The sequence below is a fragment of the Mobula birostris genome, chromosome X, assembly GCF_030028105.1.
Source record: "Mobula birostris isolate sMobBir1 chromosome X, sMobBir1.hap1, whole genome shotgun sequence".
NCBI classification, from domain to species: domain Eukaryota; kingdom Metazoa; phylum Chordata; class Chondrichthyes; order Myliobatiformes; family Myliobatidae; genus Mobula; species Mobula birostris.
This window is the reverse complement of record NC_092402.1, coordinates 57,119,923-57,133,827: the sequence shown is the minus strand read 5'-3', so window position 1 is coordinate 57,133,827 and position 13,905 is coordinate 57,119,923. Positions and strand designations below refer to the sequence as shown.

At 45.2% G+C, this 13,905-nt stretch overlaps 1 protein-coding gene across 4 annotated transcripts in view; it reads left to right on the top strand.

Annotated features, from left to right (window-relative positions):
- LOC140191345 (beta-1,4 N-acetylgalactosaminyltransferase 1-like) overlaps positions 1–13,905 on the top strand; it is an 85,360-nt gene that overhangs the window by 39,862 nt on the left and 31,593 nt on the right. For 3 of the 4 annotated variants that reach the window (XM_072248654.1, XM_072248656.1, XM_072248655.1), the window contains exons 6-7: positions 5,552–5,732; positions 10,403–10,495. In XM_072248654.1, coding sequence (XP_072104755.1) covers positions 5,552–5,732; positions 10,403–10,495 — 274 coding nt within the window. The remainder of the gene's footprint in view (positions 1–5,551; positions 5,733–10,402; positions 10,496–13,905) is intronic. The other variant, XM_072248657.1, reaches the window with a different exon arrangement.

Below are 13,905 nucleotides of genomic sequence, written 5' to 3'. Positions count from 1 at the left end.
TGGAGTGTTTATTCACAGACAGCGTCCAGAGTGTGAGTAGATTGTTTTTTCACAGACAGGGTTCAGAGAGTGAGTGGAGTATTTATTCACAGACAGGGTCCGGAGTGTAAACAGAGTGTCCGTGTTCAGAGACAGGCTCCAGTGTGTGGGTGGAGTGTTTATTCACAAACAGGCTACAGAGAGTGAGTTGTCTGCTTCTTCACAGACAGGGTCCAGAGAGTGAATGGAGTGTTTATCACATAGAGGGTCCAGAGTTGGGGGGGAGTGTTTATTCATAGAGAGTGTTCAGAGTCGGTTGGAGTGTTTATTCACAGAGAGGGCCCAGAGAGTGAGTGGAGTGTTTATTCAAAGAATGGGTCCAGAGTGTGAGTGGAGTATTTGTTTACAGGCAGGTTCCAGTATGTGGGTGGAGTGTGTGTTCACAGATTGTGTCGAGAGTGGAATGGAGTGTTTATTCACAGACAGGTTCCAGAGTGGGAGGGAGTGTTTATTCACAGACAGGGTCCAGAGTGAGGGGGAGTGTTTATTCACAGACATGGTCGAGAGAGTGAAACAGGGTCCAGAGAGTGAGTGGAGTGTTTATTCACAGACAGGGTCCAGAGAGTGAGTGGAGTGCTTGTTCACAGACAGGGTCCAGAGAGTGAGTAGAGTGTTTATTCACAGACAGGGTTCAGAGTGGGAGGGAGTATTTGTTCACAGACAGTGTCCAGAGTGTGAGTGGACTGTTTGTTCACAGACAGGCTCTAGTATGTGGGTGGAGTGTGTTCACAGATTGTGTCCAGAGTGGGAGGGAGTTTTTATTCACAGATAGGGTCCAGAGAATGAGTGGAGTGTTTATTCACAGACCGGGTCCAGAGTGTGAGTGGAGTGTGTGTTCACAGGCAGTGTTCAGAGAGTGAGTGGAGTGTTTATTCACAGACAGGGTCTGGAGTGTGAACAAAGTGTCCGTGTTCACAGACAGGCTCCAGTGTGTGGGTGGTGTGTTTATTCACACACAGTGTCGAGGGAGTGAGTGAAGTGTTTATTCACAGACAGGGTCGAGAGTGTGAATGAGTGTTTGTTCACAGACAGGGTCCAGAGTGTGAACAGAGTGTCCGAGTTCACAGACAGGCTCCAGTCTTTGGGTGAAGTGTTTATTCACACACAGTGTCCAGACAGAGAGTGGAGTGTTTATTCACAGACAGGGTCCAGAGTATGAATGGAGTGTTTATTGACAGTCAGAGTCCAGAGAGGGAGTGGAGTGTTTATTCTCAGACAGGGTCCAGAGTGTGTGTGCAGTGTTTGTTCACAGTCAGGCTCTGGTATGTGGGTGGAGTGTGTGTTCACAGATTGTGTCCAGAGTGGGAGGGAGTGTGTATTCACTGACAAGGTCCAGAGAGTGAGTGGAGTGTTTATTCACAGACAGCGTCCAGAGTGTGAGTAGATTGTTTTTTCACAGACAGGGTTCAGAGAGTGAGTGGAGTATTTATTCACAGACAGGGTCCGGAGTGTAAACAGAGTGTCCGTGTTCAGAGACAGGCTCCAGTGTGTGGGTGGAGTGTTTATTCACAAACAGGCTACAGAGAGTGAGTTGTCTGCTTCTTCACAGACAGGGTCCAGAGAGTGAATGGAGTGTTTATCACATAGAGGGTCCAGAGTTGGGGGGGAGTGTTTATTCATAGAGAGTGTTCAGAGTCGGTTGGAGTGTTTATTCACAGAGAGGGCCCAGAGAGTGAGTGGAGTGTTTATTCAAAGAATGGGTCCAGAGTGTGAGTGGAGTATTTGTTTACAGGCAGGTTCCAGTATGTGGGTGGAGTGTGTGTTCACAGATTGTGTCGAGAGTGGGATGGAGTGTTTATTCACAGACAGGTTCCAGAGTGGGAGGGAGTGTTTATTCACAGACAGGGTCCAGAGTGAGGGGGAGTGTTTATTCACAGACATGGTCGAGAGAGTGAAACAGGGTCCAGAGAGTGAGTGGAGTGTTTATTCACAGACAGGGTCCAGAGAGTGAGTGGAGTGCTTGTTCACAGACAGGGTCCAGAGAGTGAGTAGAGTGTTTATTCACAGACAGGGTTCAGAGTGGGAGGGAGTATTTGTTCACAGACAGTGTCCAGAGTGTGAGTGGACTGTTTGTTCACAGACAGGCTCTAGTATGTGGGTGGAGTGTGTTCACAGATTGTGTCCAGAGTGGGAGGGAGTTTTTATTCACAGATAGGGTCCAGAGAATGAGTGGAGTGTTTATTCACAGACCGGGTCCAGAGTGTGAGTGGAGTGTGTGTTCACAGGCAGTGTTCAGAGAGTGAGTGGAGTGTTTATTCACAGACAGGGTCTGGAGTGTGAACAAAGTGTCCGTGTTCACAGACAGTATCCAGTGTGTGGGTGGAGTGTTTATTCACACACGGTGTCCAGAGGGTGAGTGTAGTGTTTATTCTCAGACAGCATCCAGCGTGTGAGTGGAGTGTTTATTCACAGACAACTCCTGAGAGTGAATGGAGTGTTTATTCAAAGACAGGGTCTGGAGTGTGTACAGAGTGTCTGTTTTCACAGACAGGCTCCAGTGTGTGGGTGGTGTGTTTATTCACACACAGTGTCGAGGGAGTGAGTGGAGTGTTTATTCACAGACAGGGTCGAGAGTGTGAATGGAGTGTTTATTCTCAGACAGGGTCCAGAGTGTGTGTGCAGTGTTTGTTCACAGTCAGGCTCTGGTATGTGGGTGGAGTGTGTGTTCACAGATTGTGTCCAGAGTGGGAGGGAGTGTTTATTCACAGACAGCGTCCAGAGAGTGAGTGGAGTGTTTATTCACAGACAGCGTCCAGAGTGTGAGTAGATTGTTTTTTCACAGACAGGGTTCAGAGAGCGAGTGGAGCGTTTTATTCACAGACAGGGTCCAGAGTAGGGGGGAGTGGTTATTCAGAGACAGGGTACAGAGAGTGAGTGGAGTGTTTATTCACAGACAAGGTCCGGAGTGTGAACAGAGTTTTCCGTGTTCAGAGACAGGCTCCAGTGTGTGGGTGGAGTGTTCACTGTGTTTGGGTGGAGTGTTCATTGACACACAGTGTTCAGAGAGCGAGTGGAGTGTTTATTCACAAACAAGGTCCGGAGTGTGAATAGATTGTACGTGTTCACAGACAGGCTCCATTGTGTGGGTGGAGTGTATATTCACAGACAGGGTTCAGAGTGTGAATGGAGTGTTTATTGACAGACAGGGTCCAGAGTGGGAGGGAGTGTTTATTCACAGACAGGGTCCAGAGAGGGAGTGGAGTGCTTATTCACAGACAGGGTCCAGAGTGTGTGTGGAGTGTTTGTTCACAGTCAGGCTCTGGTATGTTGGTGGAGTGTGTGTTCACAGATTGTGTCCAGAGTGGGAGGGAATGTGTATTCAACGACAAGGTCCAGAGAGTGAGTGGAGTGTTTATTCACAGACAGTGTCCAGAGTGTGCACAGAGTGTCCGTGTTCAGAGACAGGCTCCAGTGTGTGGGTGGAGTGTTTATTCACAGACAGGCTCCAGAGAGTGAGTTGTCTGTTTCTTCTCAGACAGGGTCCAGAGAGTGAATGGAGTGTTTATTCACAGAGAGGGTCCAGAGTTGGGGGGAGTGTTTATTCACAGACAGGGTCCAGAGAGTGACTGGAGTCTTTATTCACTGACAGGGCCCAGAGAGTGAGTGGAGTGTTTATTCAAAGACAGGGTCCAGAGTGTGAGTGGAGTGTTTGTTCACAGGCAGGCTCCAGTATGTGGGTGGAGTGTGTGTTCACAGATTGTGTCCAGAGTGGGAGGGAGTGTTTATTCACAGACAGGTTCCAGAGTGGGAGGGAGTGTTTCTTCACAGACAGGGTCCAGAGTGGGAGGGAATGTTTATTCACAGACATGGTCCAGAGAGTGAGTGGAGCGTTTATTCACAAACAGGGTCCAGAGAGTGAGTGGAGTGTTTATTCACAGACAGGGTCCAGAGAGTGAGTGGAGTGCTTGTTCACAGACAGGGTCCAGAGAGTGAGTAGAGTGTTTATTCACAGACAGGGTCCAGAGTGGGGGTGGAGTTTTTATTCACAGATAGGGTCCAGAGAGTGAGTGTGGTGTTTATTCATAGATAGGGTCCAGATTGGGAGGGAATGTTTGTTCACAGACAGTGTCCAGAGTGTGAGTGGAGTGTTTGTTCACAGACAGGCTCCAGTATGTGGGTGGAGTGGGTTCACAGATTGTGTCCAGAGTGGGAGGGAGTTTTTATTCACAGATAGGGTCCAGAGAGTGAGTGGAGTGTTTATTCACAGACAGGGTCCGGAGTGTGAACAGAGTGTCCGTGTTCAGAGACAGGCTCCAGTGTGTGGGTGGAGTGTTTATTCACAGACAGGCTCTAGAGAGTGAGTTGTCTGTTTCTTCACAGACAGGGTCCAGAGAGTGAATGGAGTGTTTATTCACAGACCGGGTCCAGAGTTGGGGGGAGTGTTTATTCACAGGGAATGTCCAGAGTCGGGGGGTGTGTTTATTCACAGACAGGGCACAGAGAGTGAGTGGAGTGTTTATTCACAGACAGGGTCCAGAGAGTGACTGGAGTCTTTATTCACTGACAGGATACAGAGAGTGAGTGGAGTGTTTATTCACAAACAGGGTCCGGAGTGTGAACAGAGTGTCCGTGTTCACAGACAGGCTCCAGTGTGTGGGTGGAGTGTTTATTCACACACAGTTTCCAGACAGCGAGTGGAGTGTTTATTCACAGACAGGGTCCAGAGTGTGTACAGAGTGTCCGTGTTCACAGACAGGCTCCAGTTTGTGGGTGGAGTGTTTATTCACAGACAGTGTCCAGAGAGTGAGTGGAGTGTTTATTCAGAGACAGCGTCCAGAGTGTTAATGGAGTGTTTATTCACAGGCAGGGTCCAGAGAGTGAATGGAGTGTTTATTGACAGACAGGGTCCAGAGAGTGAGTGGAGTGTTTATTCACATACAGGGTCCAGAGTGTGAGCAACTGTGTGTGTCCATAGACAGAGTCCTGACTGTCTATTTCCCCCTCTTTTAAAATTTATTGGGTCCACCAGAAAATTTATCATATCTCTTTTTAACTTGTATAAATCTGAACCTAAATTGTATCGTGTATCAATACCAGCAACTTCCAATTATCCTGAAAATGGATCCTTCAGCATCAATAAGGTGCTGATGGTACTGGGTTATCAGTTTTACTGCCATTCCAATGAGCAGTGTCGTTCATTTCCTTTCACTGATTGTTTTCAGAAAAGGGACATCAGCTCTTATGAGGACGTTGTGTGATGTACAAGATGTAAAACAGACAGGGAAACAATAGGCGGGTTGTTCAACCTCACTGATATGCAGGACCATGCAGAATTAGAAGAAGTTGACTGGGAAATCAATGTCATTCTAAAATTTCTGTAATATTGAATTTATTGATGACAGTACCAAGTTTATATAGCACAGTTGGTAAGTTCGATCATGACATCTGAAACCAAAATGCATGGGTCTGCATAAAACAAACCCTAAGGTTGACTAACCCCAATTCAATCAACCCTGGATATCAGTTGATCTGGATTGGCAGAATGGCAAAGAATGTGGTCTTTTCTTTACAGGTGAACCTGACAGCAACTTTGGGGACTTTTGACGTGGCAGCTGAGGTCGATGACGTGACAATCGAAGGTGTTGGGCAGATGCACCTGTCCCTCTCGAGCTCTCAGGTGGACAACCTGAACCGGCAGCTTCAGTTCGTCACCTACACCAACACCGTCTTCAACCCCAACACTGCTGATACAGGTGTGTAGAGGTGAACACCAGCCAGAACAGAGAACTGAGTTGAACTTCAAATATATTTGAATGAGTTTGATTGGCCTTTCATTTTCTCATCTGTGAGTGGATTTGTTAAGAGGTAGTCATTTCTCATCACCTTATGTGGCATTATCAAGTTCAAGGTTTTGTTTCATTGTTCGGCTACCTCAAGGCAAGTCAAGTCGAGATTGTTATCATACGTAGAGTGAGGTACAGGTACGATGAAAAACTTGCACGCAGCAGCACCACAGGTTCATAGGTAGAGACAACAAATAGAACATAATTTATACATAAACTATAAAGAATAGTGAAAAAAAGACTATGCAAAAGCAAGACCTTAGAGCAAAAAGAAAGCAAAGACATGGTCAGAGACAAGTCCATAATAGTGCAAGATGTGATCCATAGTGTTCCATTGCTGAGGGAGGATTGGGGATTTTTTGGTTGTATCAAGAACCAAATGATTGAAGAGAAGTAGCTGTTCCTGAACCTGGTGGTATAGGACTTCCAACTTCTGTACCTGCTGCCTAATGGTAGCAGCAAGACGAAGGCGTGGCCTGGATGGTCGGAATCCTTAATGATAGATGCTGCTATTTTGAGCTTTAACCACCTCCTCATTTCCTTAACTATCCATGTTCTTTGTCTGTCAATAGCCCATAGACACTAATCCCAGGGAAAAAGTTACTCTCCCCATTTTCCCCACCAATTTCCAACAGCTTCCTTTATCGCTTGATCCAGTGTTGATTTGCCTTTGAAGCCCTTGTCCCTACCAAGTCATGCATTGTTTCACATCTTCCCATCCAGTTTCACTCCTTCAACTCTGATGGCCACACATTGAAGCAGGCATGGAACTAGAAAATCAGTGGTTTCACCTTCCTTTCTGTGGCAAAAAACTTCTACTTTAGGGTTATAAGATCACAGACGATAAGATGTGGACTTAGAATTAGGCTAAGTCTGCTCTGCCTTTCCATCATAGCTAAAATATTATCCCTCTCAACTCCATTCCCCTGCCTTCTCTCTGTCAACCGCCGCTTTAAATATGCTTGGTGAATTGGCCTCCGCAGCCATCTGTGGCAATGAATTCCACAGATTCACCACCTTCTGGCTAAAGAAATTTCTCCTCATTTTTTTCCAAGGGGACATCCCATTCTGAGGCTGTGCCCTCTGGTGCTAGACTCCTCCTCTATAGGAAACCTCCTTCAGCACACATCAATATCTGGGCTTTTCAATGTTTGATAGGTTTCAATGAGTTCCACCTTCACTCTTCTAAATTAAGTAATGATGAAATACACCAGTTAAGGGCAGTAAACGATACAACTATGTATCAGTGCCTTATCGCATAGAATACACATTGATATGCACACACATTGTATACTATAGTACTTATAACTACATACGCTATCCTCTTTATAACAACTAACTATTTGCATGCAATACAGAATTACAAAAGTAGGTAATAAAAATGTATGTACATGGTCAACAACAATAAATTTTACGGCACATATATGTTTTCTTTACCAAGGAATTGTACTCCTTCACTGCCCTCCACTTTCTGATTCTGGCTTCTTCACCCTTCCTTTCCAGTCCTGATGAAAAGTCTTGGGCTGAAACATCAACTGTTTATTCTCTTCCAATGATGCTGCCTGACCTGTTGAGTTCTTCCAGCATTTTGTCTATGTTGCTCTAGATTTCCAACATCTGCAGAACCACTTGCATTTATTATCTTCTTAACTACGACACTACAATATAAATTAGCAATTCAACATAATATACTCAACACCAATAATTTGAATAAATTAGTTTTTCATTACCCTTTTGTATAAAATAAAGTTAATATCTTGCACTGAAGAGTTACTACAATTGATTATACATGAACAAGGCCATGTTGTGTCAGATACAGTTGTAAACACCATTACAAATTCAGAACTTAACTCCAATGGTAATTAAACAATTTCAAAGTGTTCACAGCTGTCACAAACTCAATAATAACAACTTCTCACATATTTTTCTAAATGTTTCCCATCTTCTTGCCTTTCATCAGACTTGTTTTTATAACACAACTTTGACTGCTCCCCATAGGCACTGCTCAACACAACCCTCGTGACTTAACTTGATGCAAATGATGCATTGCACTGTATGTTTTGAAGTACCTGTGAGAAATAAAGCTAATCTTTATATTTATTTGTTTATGTCCTAAATGATCATAGATGGATCATATATCATATGATCATACATCTTTTGCATATTGGTTGTTTGTCAGTTTTTGTTTATGTATAGTTTTCATAAATTTTATTATTTTGTATTATTTATTTAGAGATACAATGCAGAATAGGCCCTTCTGACCCTTTGAGACACGTCATCTAAAAACCCCCGATTTAACCCTATACCTAATCACAGGACAATTTACAATGACCAAATAACTGACTGACCAATACGTCTTAGGACTATGAGAGGAAACTGGAGCACCAGGAGAAAACCCACACATTATTTTCTGCTGTAACTGGCTGCAGGAAAATGAATGTCAGGTGACATATATGTACTTTGATAATAAACTTACTTTGAACTTTGACTTTGATACTTCAATTATATTCCTTTCTTGTTCTGTAGCTTCTCTGAGAGCATCACCTTTCCATAAGTTATAATCCAATTCCACCATGTGCTGTATTGAGTAGGGAAATTAGATTAGATTAGATTAGATTATGAGGACACTCAGTCCTCGTTTATTGTCATTTAGAAATGCATGCATTAAAAAATGATACAAATTTTCTCCAGAATGATATCACAAGAAAACACAGGACAAACCAAGACTAAAACTGACAAAACCACTTAATTATAACATATAGTTGCAATAGTGCAAAGCAATACCATAATTTAATAAAGAGCAGACCATGGGCATGGTAAAAAAAAAAGTCTCAAAGTCTCGATAGCCTCATCATCTCACGCAGGTGGCAGAAGGGAGGAACTCTCCCCGCCATGAACCTTCAAGCGCCGCCAACTTGCCGATGCAGCACCAGTGGAAGCACCCGACCGCAGCGGACTCTGAGTCCGTCCGAAAACTTCGAGCCTCCGACCAGCCCCTCCGACACAGCCTCTCCGAGCACCATCCTCTGCCGAGCGCTTCGACCCTTCCCCGGCCGCCGAGCAACAAGCAAAGCTGAGGACTCGGGGCCTTCCCCTCCAGAGATTCTGGACCACACAGTAGCAGCAGCAGCGAAGCAGGCATTTCAGAAGTTTCACCAGATGTTCCTCTGTGCTCTCACCGTCTGTCTCCATCAAATCAGGATTGTGCACGGCACCCGACTTGACAAATAACAGACATCACCACCGGAGTGGCTGCTGCGAGCTGCATCACGCCGCCATCTTCTCCTCCCGAATTCATTGTGTTTGACCAGCTCGCGTTGCCATGGCGCTGACTGACCAGGTCAATTTTCAGGGGGCGACAGGAAGAGAAAATAAAGAGGGTTGCACATCTTTCTCTCTCTGTAATAAAGGTTATTACAGTGACAACAAAGCAAAATTGATCTGAACCACTGCAAATGGCCCATACTCTGTTCTGGACTGTGTGAGCAACCTTTATTGTGACTAAACTTCCATAAAGTACTGCAGAGAAACCAAACAGCAACAATTTGGTGTTGTCCCTTATCTGAGCGATCAATAGAAGACCTTCAGAGTCAGTATCAGCTTTGCCATCACTGTGTGTTGTGAAATTTGGCGGCAGTACAGTCCTGATGAAGAGCCTCGGCTCAAGCTGTTGACTGTTCACTCTTTTCCATAGATGCTGAGTTGCTGAGTTCCTCCAGCATTTTGTGTGTGTCACTTCGCAGTTCAATACGTAAATTATATAAAATACAATAAGAATTACATAAAAAAGTAGTGCAAAAAGGGAGCAAAATAGTGAGATAGTGTTCATGGGTTCATTGTCCATTCAGAAATCTGATGGTGGAGGTGAAGAAGCTGTCCTGTAAACATTGAGTGTGTGGTTTCATGCTCCTGTACCTCCTCCTTGATGCAAGTAATGAGAAGAAGCCATGCCCTGGATGAGAATTCTTAATGATGGAGGCTGCCTTCTTGAGGCATCATCTTTTGAAGATGTCCTCAGTGGTGGGGAGGACTGTGACAGTGATGGAGCTACCTGAGACTACAACCCTGTTTCTGGAAGTATGAAAGCTTGTTACTTTGGGCTTCTCTAAGTTCCAGTTGCTTCAAAGAAATTGGTAGTTTGTCTGATGCCGAATTCACTGAATCACTGTCAAAATATTATTGGCCAAGGCTCAAATTTACTCCGGAGATATTCAGCACATGTCAATAAATTTCAATACAGTCTAGATGTAGTGTTTCAAGCCTAAACACCGACTGTCCATTTACCTCCACAGATGCTGCCTGACCTGCTGAGTTCTTCCAGCGGTTTGGTTCTTATTACAAAGTTGTTTGTGGGAGCTTGCTGTGCACAATCCAGAATTTCATACCATGCAGCAGAGCCTACAGCTTAAAAGTAGTTCCTTGGAATCTAAGGGGCTCTGGGATATCCTAAGGATGTGCAAGGTTCCACTGAAATGCTTTCTTTCCTTCTTTCCCTACCCTTTGAGGGCTCTTCACACTCTTTTGCTTGGGTTGGTCGCCTTGCACGGATAAATGATTCATCAATGCTCTTTGTTTTCCAGTGTTGTTCAAGACAACTGGACACCAGGCCGCATTTACCATCAAAATTAGGCATCCTGTGATCCCGAAGCTTTATAATGCTAAGAGCCAAACAGGTCAGTGACAGCTGCCTTGAGGTTAGTGCTGTCAAAGGGTCAAAATCATGGTTCTAATGATTAAACAGAAAGACATACTAAACATGTTTGCCTGTGGTGGATATTTGTCTCCAGATAGGAAACAGATGAGGTGAACTGGAGCCCCGTCTCCTACCTGAGCTCTCCTACAGACTTTGTGGCACTGCCTTCTGCTCTGCAACTGTTTAGTGGTGCAGCGGGTTGAGCTGCTGTCTTGCAGCTCCAGAGATCCGGGTTCGATCCTGACCTCTGCCTCTGTTGGTGTGGAGTTTGTACGTTCTCCTTGTGACTGCATGAATTTCCTCCCACATCCCAAAGACATGCGGGGTTTGTGGCTTAACTGGCTGCTGCAAATCATTCTCTTGTGGGGGTAGAATCAGAGAGGGCTTGTGGGGAGAATAAAATGGGTGACTCACACAAAATGCTGGAAGAACTCAGCAGATGAGGCAGTATCTATGGAGAGGAATAAACAGTCAATGTTTCGGGCCGAGTCCTGATGCTGCCTGACCTGCTGCATTTTGTGTGTGTTTCTCTTGGTTTCCAACATTTGCAGAATCTCTTGTGTTTAGAATAAAATGGGTTAGCATACCATTAGTATAAATGATGATCATTGGTGCAGACCCATTAGGCCGAAGGGCCTGTTTCTGGGCTATAACCTGCTTCTGTTATAAGGGGGCATGAGAAGGCCTTGGCGAGTAGGGTAAAGGAAAACCCCAAGGCATCCTTCAATTATGTGAAGAACAAAAGGATGACAGGAGTGAAGGTAAGACCAATTAGAGATAAAGGTGGGAAGATGTGCCTGGAGGCTGTGGAAGTGAGCGAGGTCCTCAATGAATACTTCTCTTCGGTATTCACCAATGAGAGGGAACTTGATGATGGTGAGGACAATATGAGTGAGGTTGATGTTCTGGAGCATGTTGATATTAAGGGAGAGGAAGTGTTGGAGTTGTTAAAATACATTAGGACAGATAAGTCCCCGGGGCCTGACGGAATATTCCCAAGGCTGCTCCACGAGGTGAGGGAAGAGATTGCTGAGCCTCTGGCTAGGATCTTTATGTCCTCGTTGTCCATGGGAATGGTACCGGAGGACTAGAGGGAGGCGAATGTTGTCCCCTTGTTCAAAAAAGGTAGTAGGGATAGTCCGGGTAATTATAGACCAGTGAGCCTTACGTCTGTGGTGGGAAAGCTGTTGGAAAAGATTCTTAGAGATAGGATCTATAGGCATTTAGAGAATCGTGGTCTGATCAGGGACAGTCAGCATGGCTTTGTGAAGGGCAGATCGTGTCTAACAAGCCTGATAGAGTTCTTTGAGGAGGTGACCAGGCATATAGATGAGGGTGGTGCAGTGGATGTGATCTACATGGATTTTAGTAAGGCATTTGACAAGGTTCCACACGGTAGGCTTACTCAGAAAGTCAGAAGGCATGGGATCCAGGGACGTTTGGCCAGGTGGATTCAGAATTAGCTTGCCTGCAGAAGGCAGAGGGTGGTGGTGGAGGGAGTACATTCAGATTGGAGGATTGTGACTAGTGGTGTCACACAAGGATCTGTTCTGGGACCTCTACTTTTCGTGATTTTTATTAACGACCTGGATGTGGGGGTAGAAGGGTGGGTTGGCAAGTTTGCAGATGACACAAAGGTTGGTGGTGTTGTAGATAGTGTAGAGGATTGTCAAAGATTGCAGACAGATATTGATAGGATGCAGAAGTGGGCTGAGAAGTGGCAGATGGAGTTCAACCCGGAGAAGTGTGAGGTGGTACACTTTGGAAGGACAAACTCCAAGGCAGAGTACAAAGTAAATGGCAAGATACTTGGTAGTGTGGAGGAGCAGAGGGATCTCGGGGTACATGTCCATAGATCCCTGCAAGTTGCCTCACAGGTGGATAGGGTAGTTAAGAAAGCTTATGGGGTGTTAGCTTTCATAAGTCGAGGGATAGAGTTTAAGAGTCACGATGTAATGATGCAGCTCTATAAAACTCTGGTTAGGCCACACTTGGAGTACTGTGTCCACTTCTGGTCACCTCACTATAGGAAGGATGTGGAAGCATTGGAAAGGGTACAGAGGAGATTTACCAGGATGCTGCCTGGTTTAAAGAGTATGCATTATGATCAGAGATTAAAGGAGCTAGGGCTTTACTCTTTGGAGAGAAGGAGGATGAGAGGAGACATGATAGAGGTGTACAAGATAATAAGAGGAATAGATAGAGTGGATAGCCAGTGCCTCTTCCCCAGGGCACCACTGCTCAATATGAGAGGACATGGCTTTAAGGTAAGGGATGGGAAGTTCAAGGGGGATATTAGAGGAAGGTTTTTTACTCACAGAGTAGTTGGTGCGTGGAATGCACTGCCTGAGTCAGTGGTGGAGGCAGCTACACTAGTGAAGTTTAAGAGACTACTAGACAGGTATATGGAGGAATTTAAGGTGGGGGGTTATATGGGAGGCAGGGTTTGAGGGTCGGCACAACGTTGTGGGCCGAAGGGCCTGTACTGTGTTGTACTATTCTATGTTCTATGTTCTGTGTTCTGTAGAATGAGTAGACCATGTTGATCTCTGAAAGGATCTCCCATGTCTCCCTTGGACTCTGAGAGGTAGATCCAGCCAGGAGACCTGTTGACAGCTCAGAGAGCAGCAACTTATGAAGGCTGTTCATGGGCACTGAAGGGGATATTTTGGCACTGCAATGGTGCAGTGGGTTCCAGTGCGCAGCCTTGCATTGCCTGGAAGGGCTGCTACAGATTGCCATGGTAAAGGGAGAGGTGTCGGCCAAGTCAGCACAGTCATCCACCTGGTATCAGGAGGCATGCGTGCACTGCATGCAGAGCAACCCAAGGGGGAAGTACTTCAGCCTTTGAAAGGGACCATCCTGAGTGCTTCAACAGAATGATTCTCTTCCAATTGCAGCTTTGTTTCTAAATTGGTTTTGAAGTTGGAGCTGGGCTGGAGTAAAGTAATTGGTTTGTTATTTTCACATGCATTGAGATACAGTGCCTGTATGCCATTCCATAACAAAGTACATCGAGTTAGTACAGTATAAGGGAGCGGTAACAACAGAATGTAGACTATAGTGTTACATTTACAGAGAAAGTGCAGTGCAGGTAGACCGATAAATTGCCATGATGAGGTTGATAGGGAGATCAAGAGTTAATCTTTTACTGTATGAGAAGTCCATTCAAGAGTCTGATAACAGCAGGGCAGAAGCTATCCTTGTGCTTTCAAGCTTTTTTTTTAATTTTCTGCCCATTTGGAGGAGAGAGAAGAGAGAATGTCCAGCGTGGGTGGGGTCTTTGATTTCTAGCTGCTTTACTGAAGCAGTGTGAAGTACAGACAGAGTCCATGCAGAGGAGACTGGCTTCTGTGATGTACTGAGCTTGTGTAATTGTGGATGTGGAGG